This window comes from Melanerpes formicivorus, unplaced genomic scaffold (genome assembly GCF_026170545.1).
Source record: "Melanerpes formicivorus ecotype bairdi unplaced genomic scaffold, bMelFor1.0.p_v2 SCAF_34, whole genome shotgun sequence".
NCBI lineage: Eukaryota > Metazoa > Chordata > Aves > Piciformes > Picidae > Melanerpes > Melanerpes formicivorus.
This window is the reverse complement of record NW_027142386.1, coordinates 5,204,299-5,219,140: the sequence shown is the minus strand read 5'-3', so window position 1 is coordinate 5,219,140 and position 14,842 is coordinate 5,204,299. Positions and strand designations below refer to the sequence as shown.

The following is a 14,842-nucleotide window of genomic DNA, read 5'->3' as shown; positions in this document are numbered from 1 at the left end:
GTAGTTAAAGCACCAGCAGCTCCTTCCTCAGCTGTGTGGTGGCTTTGGATCCACACAAGAGCTGAAGCTCACACACAAGCGTGCCAGAGTGCCTCAGATTGGGAGCAGTGTGGGATGTGAGACACACTCAGGCATCAGAGCAGCCTTGATGTGCACAGCCCCTGCAGGGACAGCTGCACTGCAGAGCTGCAGTGATGTTTCCCTCTTTATTGATGGTCTGGATGAGGGCACTGAGTCCATCAGCAGTACATTTGCAGATGACACCAAGCTGGGGGCAGGAGTTGATCTGCTGGAGGGCAGAGAGGCTCTGCAGAGGGACCTGGACAGGCTGGGCAGATGGGCAGAGGCCAAGGGCAGGAGATGGAACACATCCAAGTGCCAGGTGCTGCACATTGGCCACAGCAACCCCAGGCAGTGCTACAGGCTGGGGTCAGAGTGGCTGAGAGCAGCCAGGCAGAGAGGCACCTGGGGGTGCTGGTTGATGGTAGGCTGAACATGAGCCTGCAGTGTGCCCAGGCAGCCAAGAGGGCCAATGGCATCCTGGCCTGCATCAGGAACAGTGTGGCCAGCAGGAGCAGGGAGCTCATTCTGCCCCTGTACACTGCACTGGTTAGGCCACAGCTTGAGTCCTGTGTCCAGTTCTGGGCCCCTCAGTTTAGGAAGGAGGTTGAGTTGCTGGAAGGTGCCCAGAGAAGGGCAACAAAGCTGGGGAGGGGTCTGGAGCACAGCCCTGTGAGGAGAGGCTGAGGGAGCTGGGGTTGCTTAGCCTGGAGAAGAGGAGGCTCAGGGGTGACCTTATTGCTCTCTACAACTCCCTGAAGGGAGGTTGTAGCCAGGTGGGGGTTGGTCTCTTCTCCCAGGCACCCAGCACCAGAACAAGAGGACACAGTCTCAGGCTGTGCCAGGGGAGGTTCAGATTGGATGTTAGGAAGAAGTTCTACACAGAGAGAGTGATTGCCCATTGGAATGGGCTGCCTGGGGAGGTGGTGGAGTCACCATCACTGGAGGTGTTCAGGAGGAGACTTGACAGGGTGCTTGGTGCCATGGGTTAGTTGTTTAGGTGGTGTTGGATGATAGGTTGGACAAGATGATCTTGGTCTCTTCCAACCTGGTCTGGTTCGGTTCTGTGCTATCCTATCCTATTTCTATTCTATTCTACTCTACTCTACTCTACTCTACTCTATTCTATTCTATTCTCAGCCCTGATCTTCAGCTTTGGTACCTGCCTGTCTTTGCAGGGGAGACAGCAGACACCCTGATGGGGCTGAGGTACTGCAAGGAGAGAGGGGCCCTGACGGTGGGCATCACCAACACTGTGGGCAGCTCCATATCGCGGGAGACCGACTGCGGGGTGCACATCAACGCGGGGCCGGAGATCGGCGTGGCCAGCACCAAGGTGAGCTGCCAGCTGCCAGCCCTCCCTGAAGGCAGCTCCTCCTGCAGGCCCTGCCTGTGGCCTCTGCCCTCCTCACAGAGTGCACTGGGGTGCAAGGATCCTCCCAGGACATCCTCCCCACCCCCTGCACTCAGCAGGGACAGCTCCAGCTGCAGCAGGCTGCCCAGGGACACAGCCAGGCTGAGCTTGAATGGCTCCAGGGATGGAGCCTCAGCCCCAGCCCTGGGCAGCCTGTGCCAGTGGCTCCCCAGCCTTCCTCTTGATGTCCAACCTAACTCTGCCCTGCTCCAGTTTCAAACCACTGCCCCTTGCCCTATCCCCACAGCCCCTTCTGAACAGTCCCTGCCCAGCCTGCCTGTAGGTCCACTGCAGAGAGTGAAATGCAGCTCCAAGGTCTCCCTGCAGCCTTCTCCAGCCTGAACAGCCCCAGCTCTCCCAGCCTGTCCTCATAGCAGAGGTTCTCCAGCCTCTGATCATCTTTGTGGCCTCCTCTGGACCCTGTCCCTCAGCTCCAGGTGTCTCTTGTGTTGGGGTTCCCACAGCTGGACACAGCCCTGCAGATGAGGTCTCCCCAGAGCAGAGGGGCAGGATCCCCTCTCTCCATCTGATTGCTGTTGATGACTGTGGATAATGTCCTTGTGTCCAGCAGCACTCAGCACCTTCCTGTGTCTCACAGAGGGGTTTCCCTCCCTTCTATTTTTGAAATGGGACTGTAAAGAAGTGACTTTAAACCCTGGAAAGATAGAGGTCTCCTCTTGGCCATCATTGTCTTGAATCATAGAATCAATAAGGTTGGAAAAGACCTCAAAGATCATCAGGTCCAACCTGTCACCCAGTGAGATGCAGACTCAGTTTAAACTAAGATCTGAAGATGAAAAGGGAAGTTGAAAGGATGGACTGAAACTGAGCCAGGGCAGGCTTGGGTTGGACAGGAGGAGAAATTTCTTCACTGCAGGAGTGGTCAGGGCCTGGCCCAGGCTGCCCAGGGAGGTGGTGGAGTCCCCATCCCTGGAGGTGTTCCAGAAACTGGCCATGGCTGCTGGGGCCATGGTTTGGTGTCCATGCTGGGGTTGGGTTGAAGGTTGGATTGGATGATCTTCAAGATCTCTTCCAACTGCAAACTGCTAAGAAGCTGTGAGATGAAAGCTTTGTCTTCAAGGAAAGGTCTTCAGCAGAAGCTGGCACTGGTGTCCCCCAGCTGTGGGGGGGTTGATGCCTCTGTGCTACAGCAGGAGCCACCTTGCTGTGCTGCAGTTCTGCCTGCTGCTGGAATCTGCTGTGGTTTAGGTCTGTTTGGAGGGCAGCTGAAGTCAAGCTGGTACTTAAACCCAGCCAGAACCCACACTGGAGTTTGGGGAATTGGAGTGTGGTGCAGCAGACAGCTGGAGGGAAGGGATCCATCCAGAGGGACCTGGACAGGCTGGAGAGCTGGGCACAAGCCAACCTCAGGAGGTTCAACAAGACCAAGGGCAGGGTCCTGCAGCTGGGTGGAGGCAATCCCAGGCACAAATCCAGGCTGGGCAGGGACTGGCTGGAAAGCAGCCCTGAGGAGAGAGCCTTGGGGGTGCTGGGGGAGGAGAAGCTCACCAGGAGCTCTCAGTGTGCACTTGCAGCCCAGAAAGCCAATCAGAGCCTGGGCTGCAGCAGGAGAAGTGTGGCCAGCAGGGCAAGGGAGGTGATCCTCCCCCTCTGCTCAGCTCTGGGGAGACCCCACCTGGAGTCCTGCCTCCAGTTCTGGAGCCCCTATGGCAAGAGGGATCTGGAGGTGCTGGAAGGTGTCCAGAGCAGGGCCAGGAGGATGATCAGAGGGCTGGAGCTGCTCTGCTGTGAGGACAGACTGAAGGAGTTGGGGTTGTTCAGTGTGGAGAAGAGAAGGCTCTGAGGTGACCTCATTGTGGCCTTCCAGTATCTGCAGGGGGCTACAGGAAGGCTGGGGAGGGACTGCTCAGGATCTCAAGCAGTGATAGGACTAGGGGGAATGGAATGAAGCTGGAGGTGGGGAGATTGAGGCTGGAGGTGAGGAGGAAGTTCTTCCCCATGAGAGTGGTGAAGCCCTGGAATGGGTTGTGCAGGGAGGTGGTTGGGGCCCTGTCCCTGGAGGTGTTTAAGGCCAGGCTGGATGAGGCTCTGGCCAGGCTGATCTAGTGTGGGGTGTCCCTGCCCATGGCAGGGGGGTTGGAACTGGATGATCCTTGTGGTCCCTTCCAACCCTGACTGATTCTATGGATTGGATCATGGAAAATTCAGAAGGTGTTTGTCCCTGGGTTGTGTTCACATAGCCAGGGGCACAGTGTGGGGGTACAGGAGGGTGCCCCCCCTGCTGAGCTGGGGAGCTACCACTGCATAGACTCACAGCCTCAGAGGATGGCTTGGGTGGGAAGAGACCTCCAAAGCTCATCCCAGTCCAACCCCTCTGCAGTCAGCAGGGACACCTCCAGCAGGTCAGGTTGCTCAGAGCCCTGTCAAGCTTCACCTTGAGTATCTCCAGGGATGAGGCCTCAGCCCCCTGCCTGGGCAACCTGCTGCTCTACCTCATGGCTCATGGAGTAGGAGCTTGAAAAGATTCCACCCAAAGGCTGTCCAGAACAGTTTGAGAACATGCTAGAAACAGCCCAAGCATTGTTAGCACAGCTGCTGGGGGCTGGGCACTTCTGGAACCTTCAGCTGCACCACAGCAGAGTAGCTCATAGCCTACACCAGACTCTGCTAGGCAGAGCTTTGGGCTGTTACCTGCTCTGGTTTGCACCTGAAGCCTTTCTGGATTCCCTCAGAGCTGTTTAAACCTTCTCCAGCAGAGCAGCAGGAAGGTTCTGTGGTGGTTGGTCAGGGAGGGTTGATCAGGGAGGGTCTGAAATGCTGTGAACCTTCAGCTGATTTCTAAGCAACTTCATGCCCAGGCTGGCACCAGAAGGTCCCTTCAGAGCATCTGTCCTACAAGGACTTCAGAGGCTGTGCTGTGCTGTAGGTGTTTGACCCCCAGATCCTAGAGCCTCAGATGTTGTGACTTGAACTGCCTTAGCTCAGAGAGTCATGGAATCATAGGATGGGTTGGGCTGGAAAGGACCTCAAAGCTCAGCCAGCTCCAAGCCCCTGCCATGGGCAGGGACACCTCCCACCAGCCCAGGCTGCTCCAGGCCTCATCCAGCCTGGCCTTCAGCACCTCCAGGCAGGAGGCAGCTACAGCCTCCCTGGGCAGCCTGTGCAAGGCTCTCCCTAGCCTCACTGGAAAGAATTTCTTCCCCATCTCCAGTCTCAGTCTCCCCTCTCCCAGCTCAAAGCCATTGTCCCTCAGCCTGGCACTCCCAGCCCTTGTCCAGAGTCCCTCCCCAGCTCTCCTGGAGCCCTTCAGGTACTGCAAGGCTGCTCTGAGGTCTCCCTGGAGCCTTCTCCTCCCCAGGCTGAACAGCCCCAGCTCTCCCAGCCTGTGCCCACAGGGGAGGTTCTCCTGCAGCCTCTGATCATTTTCATAGCCTCCTCTGGAGCCTCTCCAGCAGCTCCAGGTCCTTCTTGTGCTGGGGCCCAGAGCTGGAGGCAGTGCTGCAGGGGGGGCTGGAACTGGATGATCTTTAAGGTCCCAAACCATTCAGTGATTCCATTCCAGGTGTGATCACAGCATAGGGTTGAGTAGTCTCCAGGGAACCATGGAAGCCCTCCAGATGCTTGCTGTGTCTTCCTCTCCTGCAGTATGAGTTGGTGCCACTGCTCAGCTCAGCTTGGGCCCAGCTCAGCTGAGCTTTGCCACCTTCACCTTCGCTCCCTAACTGGAATGGGAGCTGCCATTGGGTGCCCTGCCCACAGCCAGCGTGGGTGAGAGCTGCTGGGGGGCTGTCACAGTGCCATGTGCCCTCTCTCTGCCCCCTCTGCAGGCCTACACCAGCCAGTTCATCTCCCTGGTGATGTTTGCTCTGATGATGTGTGACGACAGGATCTCCATGCAGGAGCGGCGCAAGGAGATCATGCGCGGCCTGAAGGGGCTGCCAGGTAGGAGACTCCTCTGCCCCCTGTGTCTCACCGGCTCAGGGCCTTCAGAGAATCACAGAACATCAGAGCTCCACCCTCCCCAGGCCCCTGCTGACCCTAGCACAGCCTCCCAGCCCCCAGATGGAGCCCTCTTCAAGCCTCACCCTACCCCAGGCAGCCAGAGGACACTGTGCCCTGTCACCTCCCAAGCCCAGCACTGAGCCTTTCCTGTGCTGTTTGCCTGTGCCCAGGGATGGGAATCACAGAATCACAGAAGGGTAGGGGTTGGAGGGGATCTCTGCAGAGCATCCAGTCCCAGCCCCTGCCAGAGCAGGGCACCCAGGGCAGTCTGCACAGGAACACAGCCAGGGGGGGTTGGAAAGGCTCCAGAGCAGGAGACTCCACAACCTCTCTGGGCAGCCTGCTCCAGGCCTCTGCCTCCCTCACACCAAAGGAGTTTCTCCTCATGCTGAGCTGAAAGCTTCTCTGCTCAAGTTTGTGCTCATTGCTCCTTGGCTTCTTGCTGTGCAGCACCAAAGGGAGCTTGGCCCCCTCCACCTGCCCCCCAGCCCTCAGCTATTGATAGGCATTGATCAGATCCCTCTCAGCCTTCCCCACACTGAACAGCCCCAGGGCTCTCAGTCTCTCTTCCCAGGGGAGATGCTCAAGGCCCCTAAGCATCCTCTTGGCTCTCCCTTGGCCTCTCTCCAGCAGGTCTCTGTCTCTCCTGACCTGGGGAGCCCAGAACTGGACCCAGGATTGCAGCTGTGGTCTCAGCAGGGCAGAGCAGAGGGGCAGGAGAACCTCCCCAGCCCTGCTGGCCACACTCTCCTTGCTGCCCCCCAGGACCCCATTGGCTCTCTTGGCCCCCAGGGCACTTTGCTGTCCCATGCAGACCCTGCTGCCCCCCAGCACTCCAAGGTCTTTCTCCATGGAGCTGCTGCCCAGCAGGGCAGCTCCTAACCTGTCCTGGTGCCTGCTGCTGTTCCTGCCCAGATGCAGCACCCTGCACTTGTCCTTCCTGAACCTCCTGAGGTTCTCCTTCCCCCAGCTCTCAGCCTGTCCAGCTCTGCTTGGATGGCAGCACAGCCTGAGGGGTGGCAGCCACCCCCCAGCTTTGTCTCACCAGTAGCTTGCTGAGGGTACTCTCAACCCAGAGGTGCAGTGCTGGCTGCTTATGAACCTCTGCTACCATCTGTTGCAAAACAGGGAGCTGTTGAGGCACTGCTCCAGTTCCTCACTGCTCTCTCTGGACATGAAGGCCAAGCAGTGTGTAGGGTTTGAGAGGCTCTGAGCATGCACTCCTTGACTCCTCCTCTTCCCTTCCAGACTTGATTAAAGAAGTGCTGAGTATGGATGATGAGATCCAGAAGCTGGCCACAGAGCTGTACCACCAGAAGTCTGTCCTCATCATGGGCCGTGGCTATCACTATGCCACCTGCCTGGAGGGAGCTTTGGTAAGGAGATGTCCTCAGTTCCAGCCCTGAACTGCAGCTCTCCACCCAGGAAATGACTCTGGTGGGGAAAGCAGCTCACAGCTCTGCCCTGCTGCCTGGCTCTTGGGTCACAAGGCCCCCAGGCAACGCTGCAGGCCTGGGCAAGAGTGGCTTGGCACAGATCTGGGGGTGCTGGTGACAGCCAGCTGAATATGAGCCTACAGTGTGCTCAGGTGGGCAAGAAGGCCACCAGCAACCTGGCCTGGAGCAGCAATAATGTGAGCAACAGGGGCAGGGCAGGGAGTGTCCCCCTGCACTGGGCACTGGTGAGGCCACTCCTTGAGTGCTGGGTGCAGGTTTGGGCTCATCACTCCCAGAGGGATATTGAGGGCTGGAGAAAGGCCAGAGAAGGGCAGCAGAGCTGGGGAAGGGGCTGGAGAACAGGGCTGGGGAGGGGGAGCTGAGGGAGCTGGGGGGGTTGAGGCTGGAGCAGAGGAGGCTGAGGGAGAGCTCATTGCTCTCTGCAGCTCCTGAGAGGAGGCTGGAGCCAGGTGGGGGCTGGGCTCTGCCCCTAGGTACATTGATATCATTGATAAGACAAAAGGAAATGGCCTCAAACTCACCAGGGGAGGTTTGGGATGGGGATGAGGAACAATTTCTTCACCAGAAGGGTCATTGTGCTCCCCAGGGAGGTGGTGGAGCCCTCCTCCCTGCAGGGGTTTCAAAGCTGCCTGCACGTGGTGCTGAGGGCTGTGGTCCCCTGGGTGGCTCAGCAGCAGTGGTGGCCATGAAAGGACTTTGTCTCCATCTAGAAAATCAAAGAAATCACCTACATGCACTCTGAGGGGATCCTGGCAGGGGAGCTGAAGCATGGCCCTCTGGCTCTGGTGGACAAGCTGATGCCTGTGATCATGATCATCATGAGAGACCACACCTATGCCAAGTGCCAGAACGCCCTGCAGCAGGTCATAGCACGGCAGGTGAGAGCCTGGCAGGGGGCAGGGGCAGCCTGGACACTGGGCAGGAACTCCTGGCAGTGAGGCTGGGGAGAGCCTGGCACAGGCTGCCCAGGGAGGCTGGGGCTGCCTCCTGCCTGGAGGTGCTCCAGGCCAGGCTGGATGAGGCCTTGAGCAGCCTGGGCTGGTGGGAGGTGTCCCTGCCCATGGCAGGGGGTGGCACTGGCTGAGCCTTGAGGTCCCTTCCAGCCCTGGCAGTTCTGTGAGTCTGAGAGCAGAACCCTCCAGACCTGCTCTTCAACCTTTCCCCTTGCTGCAGGGGCGCCCTGTGGTGATCTGTGATAAGGAGGACATTGAGACCATCAAGAACAACAAGAGGACAATCAAAGTTCCCCACTCAGTGGACTGTCTGCAGGGGATCCTGAGTGTGATCCCCCTCCAGCTGCTGGCTTTCCACCTGGCAGTTCTCAGAGGCTATGATGTGAGTAGAGCCCTTGCTTCCCTGCTGCTCTGCTGCTGCCTGCAGGAGCTGTGCTGGGTGATGCTGGAGGTCTCTGTGAGGGTTGGCAGAGTGACTGAGCTCCTGGGAGGAGCTTGGGAGAGAGCAGACCTGGCAGCTAGGGAAGCTGATGGTGGACAGCACTTGCAGGCAGTGGAAGACTTGGCCAAGTCTTCTGCAGTCTGAGTTTGGCTGTTTTCTGCTCCATGCTGGTTGGTGGAGGGCTGGCAGGGTGCTGAGGGCAGGGTGCTGAGGGCAGGGAGCCATCCCCAGGAGGGGTTTGGAGGAGGCTGTGCTGGTTGGTGGAGGGCTGGCAGGGTGCTGAGGGCAGGGAACCATCCCCAGGAAGGGGTTTGGAGGAGCCTGTGCTGGTTGGTGGAGGGCTGGCAGGGTGCTGAGGGCAGGGAGCCATCCCCAGGAGGGGTTTGGAGGAGGCTGTGCTGGGTGCTGAGGGCAGGGAGCCATCCCCAGGAGGGGGTTTGGAGGAGGCTGTGCTGGTGGAGGGCTGGCAGGGTGCTGAGGGCAGGGTGCTGAGGGCAGGGTGCTGAGGGCAGGGAGCCATCCCCAGGAGGGGTCTGGAGGAGCCTGTGCTGGTGGAGGGCTGGCAGGGTGCTGAGGGCAGGGAGCCATCCCCAGGAGGGGTCTGGAGGAGCCTGTGCTGGTGGAGGGCTGGCAGGGTGCTGAGGGCAGGGTGCTGAGGGCAGGGAACCATCCCCAGGAGGGGTCTGGAGGAGCCTGTGCTGGTGGAGGGCTGGCAGGGTGCTGAGGGCAGGGTGCTGAGGGCAGGGAGCCATCCCCAGGAGGGGTTTGGAGGAGCCTGTGCTGGTGGAGGGCTGGCAGGGTGCTGAGGGCAGGGTGCTGAGGGCAGGGAACCATCCCCAGGAGGGGTTTGGAGGAGGCTGTGCTGGTGGAGGGCTGGCAGGGTGCTGAGGGCAGGGTGCTGAGGGCAGGGAGCCATCCCCAGGAGGGGTTTGGAGGAGGCTGTGCTGGTGGAGGGCTGGCAGGGTGCTGAGGGCAGGGTGCTGAGGGCAGGGAGCCATCCCCAGGAGGGGTTTGGAGGAGGCTGTGCTGGGTGCTGAGGGCAGGGAGCCATCCCCAGGAGGGGGTTTGGAGGAGGCTGTGCTGGTGGAGGGCTGGCAGGGTGCTGAGGGCAGGGTGCTGAGGGCAGGGAGCCATCCCCAGGAGGGGTCTGGAGGAGCCTGTGCTGGTGGAGGGCTGGCAGGGTGCTGAGAGCAGGGTGCTGAGGGCAGGGAACCATCCCCAGGAGGGGTCTGGAGGAGCCTGTGCTGGGTGCTTGCCCTGGGGGCAGGCAGCTCTGTGCCTGTCACAGTGACCTCGCAGCAGCTGAGCCCTGGAAGGGAAACTGAAGGCCCTGGCTCCTGGCTCCTGAGAAAGGAGCTGCTGAGGTTCCTGGGCCTGTGCTGTGCCTCAGTTGCTGTGGAAGCCTTGCAGGGCCCAGAGGAGCCAGGGGAGGTGCTGAGTACTCACCAGCCTGTTCTTTCTCCTCCCTCTGCAGGTTGATTTCCCACGAAATCTGGCCAAGTCCGTAACTGTAGAGTGAAAGAGACCAGCTGCCTCCTAGGGGCAAAGGGGGATTCAGAGAGAGACTCTTTGCTTTTTGGTACCAAAATCAGTTGATTTCCAAGCCCCCTTAGCTCACCCTTCTTTTGCTGAAGCCTTGTTTGTGTCCCAGCCCACCATGATTCCATTGCATTAGTGATTGTCCAGTTGATTCCACCTTGCTCTCTCCATAGCTTTGGGGTTGGTTGGTTTGTTTGTTCTGTATTTGTTTGTCTTTTCCAATGCCAGACCTTCCCTGGATGGTTTTCCCTTCAGGATGACTCAGTCTCCTAGGTAGGACAAGGAGCCTCCACCTGGCTTGAAGGGCATGGGGCTCGGGGCAGTTGCTGGGGAGGAGCCATGGAGTGACTTTCCTGTTGTGCTCTCAGGGGCAGGATACCAGAGCAGACAGCTGGAACCAGAGCTGTTCCTGCTCCTGCTTGTGCAGCTTTGTAAGGTGGGAACAAGGATTTGGGGGTTAATGTCTGCCTGGTGTCCAGAAGGGGAGTTCAGCTGCCCTCTTGCAGCCTCCTCAGTTCGAAGCCCAGGGGGAGTGTGCTAAGCAAACCTTGCTTCAGAAGGGTTTAACCTATGCCAAATAGCTAGCAAGTGACAATCTCCTGGCCTGGCTGGGCCACCACACTCTGTGTGCCACCAGCAGCTCCCTGGAGCTGTGCCCATGAAGCCAGAGGAGCTCCCTGGCTGATGCAGTGTGGGGGGCAGGAGAGGGAGAGGAGCAGTGCTTGGTCAGTGCTGGTGCTTTGGTGTTGCTGTGGTGGTTTTCCTTTGGCACAAGTAGAAGCCTTCCTGTGTTGAGGATTCTTTGGGTTTTCCCCCCTGTGGCACTAGAAGCACACCCTGGGGAAGCAGCTCTCTGCTGGCACAGCTCACTTGCTGGTCTGGATGCCCAGGAGCAGGTTTCTGCCTGGTGTCTGTCTGGCAGCACCACCACTGCCTTGCTGAGGCCTGTGGTGGATGCCTGGCTGCTGGTTTCTGCAGGAGCTCGGGGTGTGTGTGTGACTTGTGGCAAACTGAGCTGCTTTAGAAAGGGAGGGGATGAAAACAGGCTCAGCAGAAATCCCTTGCAAAGAGTTTTGGAAGAAGCTTGCAGGGAATCAGAGCTCAACACAAATTCCACCTTCCAGACTGGGCACTGACCTGCAGACTCCTCTAGCTCTCTGTTTCCTCATGCTCCAAGGTGCATCTCCTGCCAGCCTGATGGCCTTTCAATTAGCTTTGCACACCCCCCATGAGAACTCACACTGCAAGGCATAAAGCAATGCTTGGCAAGGGCTGCTCAGCACCCCAGGGCAATCCCTGCCCCCGGGAGTGCTGCAGCACAGTGCCTGGGGAGTGGCCCTCTCTGAGCTCTCCTTGCAGGGCAGGGCTCTTGCCGTGGCCTCTCTGAGCTCTCCTTGCAGGGCAGGGCTCTTGCCGTGGCCTCTCTGAGCTCTCCTTGCAGGGCAGGGCTCTTGCCATGGCCTCTCTGAGCTCTCCTTGCAGGGCAGGGCTCTTGCCGTGGCCTCTCTGAGCTCTCCTTGCAGGGCAGGGGTCTTGCCGTGGCCTCTCTGAGCTCTCCTTGCAGGGCAGGGCTCTTGCCATGGCCTCTCTGAGCTCTCCTTGCAGGGCAGGGCTCTTGCCATGGCCTCTCTGAGCTCTCCTTGCAGGGCAGGGCTCTTGCCGTGGCCTCTCTGAGCTCCCCTTGCAGGGCAGTGCTCTTGCCATGGCCTCTCTGAGCTCTCCTTGCAGGGCAGGCTCTTGCCATGGCCTCTCTGAGCTCTCCTTGCAGGGCAGGGCTCTTGCCGTGGCCTCTCTGAGCTCTCCTTGCAGGGCAGGGCTCTTGCCATGGCCTCTGAGCTCTCCTTGCAGGGCAGGGCTCTTGCCATGGCCTCTCTGAGCTCTCCTTGCAGGGCAGGGCTCTTGCCATGGCCTCTCTGAGCTCTCCCTGCAGGGCTCCTGCCATGCAGCACTGACCTGAGTTGTGTGTTGGAAGGTGCTGGAGGGTTTTCCAAACACTGCCTGCAGCAATCCTCCTCTCTGACAAACCAAAGCTCTTTAGCTTTACTTGGGTGTGAGCCCCAGGCTTAGTTTGATGGTGGCTGAGCTGCTGCATGCCTGCAAGCAGCTTCTCCACAGGGCTGTGTGGATGCTCGTCAGCACATCACCCTCAGGTGGCTGAAGGCTGAGCTCAGAGTGCTGCCAGGGGCTGTTGGAGACCACAGCAGTGAAATTGCAGTTTCCTCACACAGCCTTTGCTGATGAGGCCCTGGCCTGTCTCAGCTGGGTGCCTCTGCCTAAACATGCCCAGGAGCCTGCCCTGCTTCCTTTGAAGGTGGTACTTGCCCTTAAGGACAGACCAGGGCACGGGCAGTGCTAACAGTTCCTCTTCCTCCTCCTCCCACTCACCTTGCTCAAAGAGAAGGGAAGCTGCAAGCCTTTCACATGGAGGGCTGGAACCAGGGCAGGGTTCCCACCCTGCATCCTCTACCCAGCACAAGAACTTGCAGCAAGGCAGAGTTCCCTCCCTGGGTTCCCTCCCTGGGTTCCCTCCCTGGGTTCCCTCCCTGGGTTCCCTCCCTGTATCCCCTCCCCAGCACAAGAACTTGCACCACCAGCCCTGTGTGGCTCTGCTGTGAACAAACCCTGCCAGAGGCTGACTTTGCAGGTGGTTTTTGCTCCTCTCCTGCCCTGTGGCAGAGCAGCAAGCATTGCTTTGATCCTGCCTTGCAGAGCTGCTGGTGCCCTGGCTCAGAGGCCAGCAGCCAGAGCAGCCAGCAGCAGCTCGTGTGCTGCAGGCTGGTAGATATGGATGAGCAGAGGCTGGGTACAAAGAGGACCAAAGGACAGGAGCCTGAGCTGGAAGGGTACATCTGACACTCCATGCTGGTGGAGCTGTGGCTGTTGCCAGGCTGCTTGGTTGGATGCTGGGGGAGTCAAAGCCTTCTCTTCCCTGCTCCTTCGAGCCGAGGCTTCGCCGCTCCTGAGCGGAGCGCTGGGCCCTGCCCACCAGTGCCCACAGCCCTCTGCTGCAGCCCAGAGCTGGGGCCTCAGCCTGCAGCCAGGCCCTGCAGCCAGGCCCTGGGAGGTTGTTGTGCTGCTTAACCTCAGAGGCTGCTTGTGGAGCACACCTGGCTCTGCTGAGCGTGGCAGGGAGCTGGCTGTCAGCTGGAGGTCACTTGCCCTGCTGCTGGTGGAGGGGTGGGGTGGATGTGTCAAGGACTCTCCTGAGCTTTTTCCTTACCTCATTCATTCATTCAGTCATTCATTCATCACTCTGTGTGTGTGTGTGTGTGTCCTAGCTGTGGTGCATTGGGATGACCAGAGGATGTTTCTCTTTTCCTTAGGAACCTTTGTTTTTTGTAGGAATGTCTTGTGATAATATTTATTAACAGCCAGGCAGTCACTCTTCTGCTCTCCAGAAATGAATGTTATGCCCTCCTGAGCCAGTCTAATGCTCTCCTCCTCCTCCTCCTCCCTCCTCCTTCTTCCTAATTGGGGTGATGAGAAAAAAAAATGATACTCAGCAGCCCTGGCCCTAAAATGGAGCCACAGGTGAACACAGACACAGCTGCCTCCTGCTGCCGCCTCTGACTTGGAGCTCAGCAGCTTTTCCTCACCCATGTCTGCAGAGGCTTAAAGGGAAGCTCAAGCCCACACAGGTCTTGGGGTTTTGGTGACCAAGGACCAGAGAAGTTCAGGCCCAGCAGCTCTCAGACCCATTCCACACTGCTGGTGAGGAGGTTGCACACAGAGCAGGCAGCTGAGCTGTGGAGAGAGGAATACACTTCTGGCAGAAAGGTCTCCCTCCTCCTCCTCCTCCTCCTCCTCCCCCCCCTGCTGAGAGGCTGTAGCCAGCCCTGTCCTGGGGGCACTCACTGTGTGCACATTCTGCTGAGGAGCCCAAACCACTGTTAGGGCCTTGTGGCCTTGTAAGGTGCGGCAGTGGCATGGCCAATCCTTTCTAGCCTGGAAGGCAGCTAGACACCACCCCTGTGGGGGACACCCCTCAGGCCAGAGGGCTGCCTTGGCCCCTCAGGCTGTGCTGGGGGGGACACCCCTCAGGCCAGAGGGCTGCCTTGGCCCCTGTGTCTGTGCTGCCTCAGCCCCTCTGCAGTGAAAGAGCTGAAGGCTCTGCACAGGGCCTGTCTGAGTCAGCTGGCAGGGAGCTGCTGGGCATGGCACCATGCAGCTCCACCCTCAGTTAGGAGCCCCAGGACTTAGCCCAGACTCTAGGTTTGGGTAAGCTGCAGTGGAGGCACCTCAAGGCGTGAGGCTGCCCAGCCTCAGGGTCAGGCTTTTCCCCTCTCCAGCTCTCACCCCTGAGCCCAGCAGCAGGAGCCTGGGGGCAGAGGGGGAGCTGAAACGGAGCCCTTGGTGTCAGTGTTCTGCTGTGGCTAATCTTAGAGCCTACCTGAACCTCCCAACCCTGCCTCCCAGCCTGGGAGCCCTTCCTCTGCAGCAGAGAACAGGAAGAAGAGGAAAAGCCAAGAAGTGGTTGGGTTTGAAAGTCGAACCAAGCAGCAGCACCAACTCTTTGCCTTCAGCTCAGTGGCTGCACACAGAGAGCTGAAGTGGGGCAAATCCTCACCTGGCCTTCCCTTCTCAGACCTCTTTGCCTCTTGCCTGTACAGCCCCAGCTGGCTTGGTTAGTGGGGACCAGTCTGTATCTCGTTTCCTGTCGTGTGCTGTGTGCAGAAGATGTCTCTGCTTTTGTCTGTAGTGTTTTATGAGTTGGGGGTTTGTCTTTTTATTGGCTTCTTTTGGGGGGGGGGGGGGGAGGGGTTGGTTTACTTTTGGGGTTGTTGGGGTTTGGGTTTTTTTTTTGGTGTTTTGGTTGGGGGTTTTTTTTGGTTGGTTTTTTTTTTCCTTTTCATTTTGTATCTCACCCTTTGAATAAAATCAAGTGCCCAACATCAACCTCCATGGCATTGCTGGTCTTTAAGTCCAACCCCCTTGCAGAAGAGGGCAGTGTGGAACACAGCAGAAGAATGAGGCTGGAAGGTGGCCAGAGAAGGGCCAGGAGGAGGAGCAGAGG

At 58.8% G+C, this 14,842-nt stretch overlaps 1 protein-coding gene across 3 annotated transcripts in view; it reads left to right on the top strand.

Annotated features, from left to right (window-relative positions):
• The window catches only part of GFPT1 (glutamine--fructose-6-phosphate transaminase 1), a 58,695-nt gene that overhangs the window by 35,041 nt on the left and 8,812 nt on the right, over positions 1-14,842 (top strand). For 2 of the 3 annotated variants that reach the window (XM_068156568.1, XM_068156566.1), the window contains 6 exons: positions 1,239-1,396; positions 5,263-5,377; positions 6,686-6,813; positions 7,605-7,772; positions 8,068-8,229; positions 9,764-14,571. In XM_068156568.1, the coding sequence (XP_068012669.1) occupies positions 1,239-1,396; positions 5,263-5,377; positions 6,686-6,813; positions 7,605-7,772; positions 8,068-8,229; positions 9,764-9,808 (776 nt within the window). In that variant the 3' untranslated portion in view covers positions 9,809-14,571. Of the gene's footprint in view, positions 1-1,238; positions 1,397-5,262; positions 5,378-6,685; positions 6,814-7,604; positions 7,773-8,067; positions 8,230-9,763; positions 14,572-14,842 lie in introns of those variants that run through there. The other variant, XM_068156567.1, reaches the window with a different exon arrangement.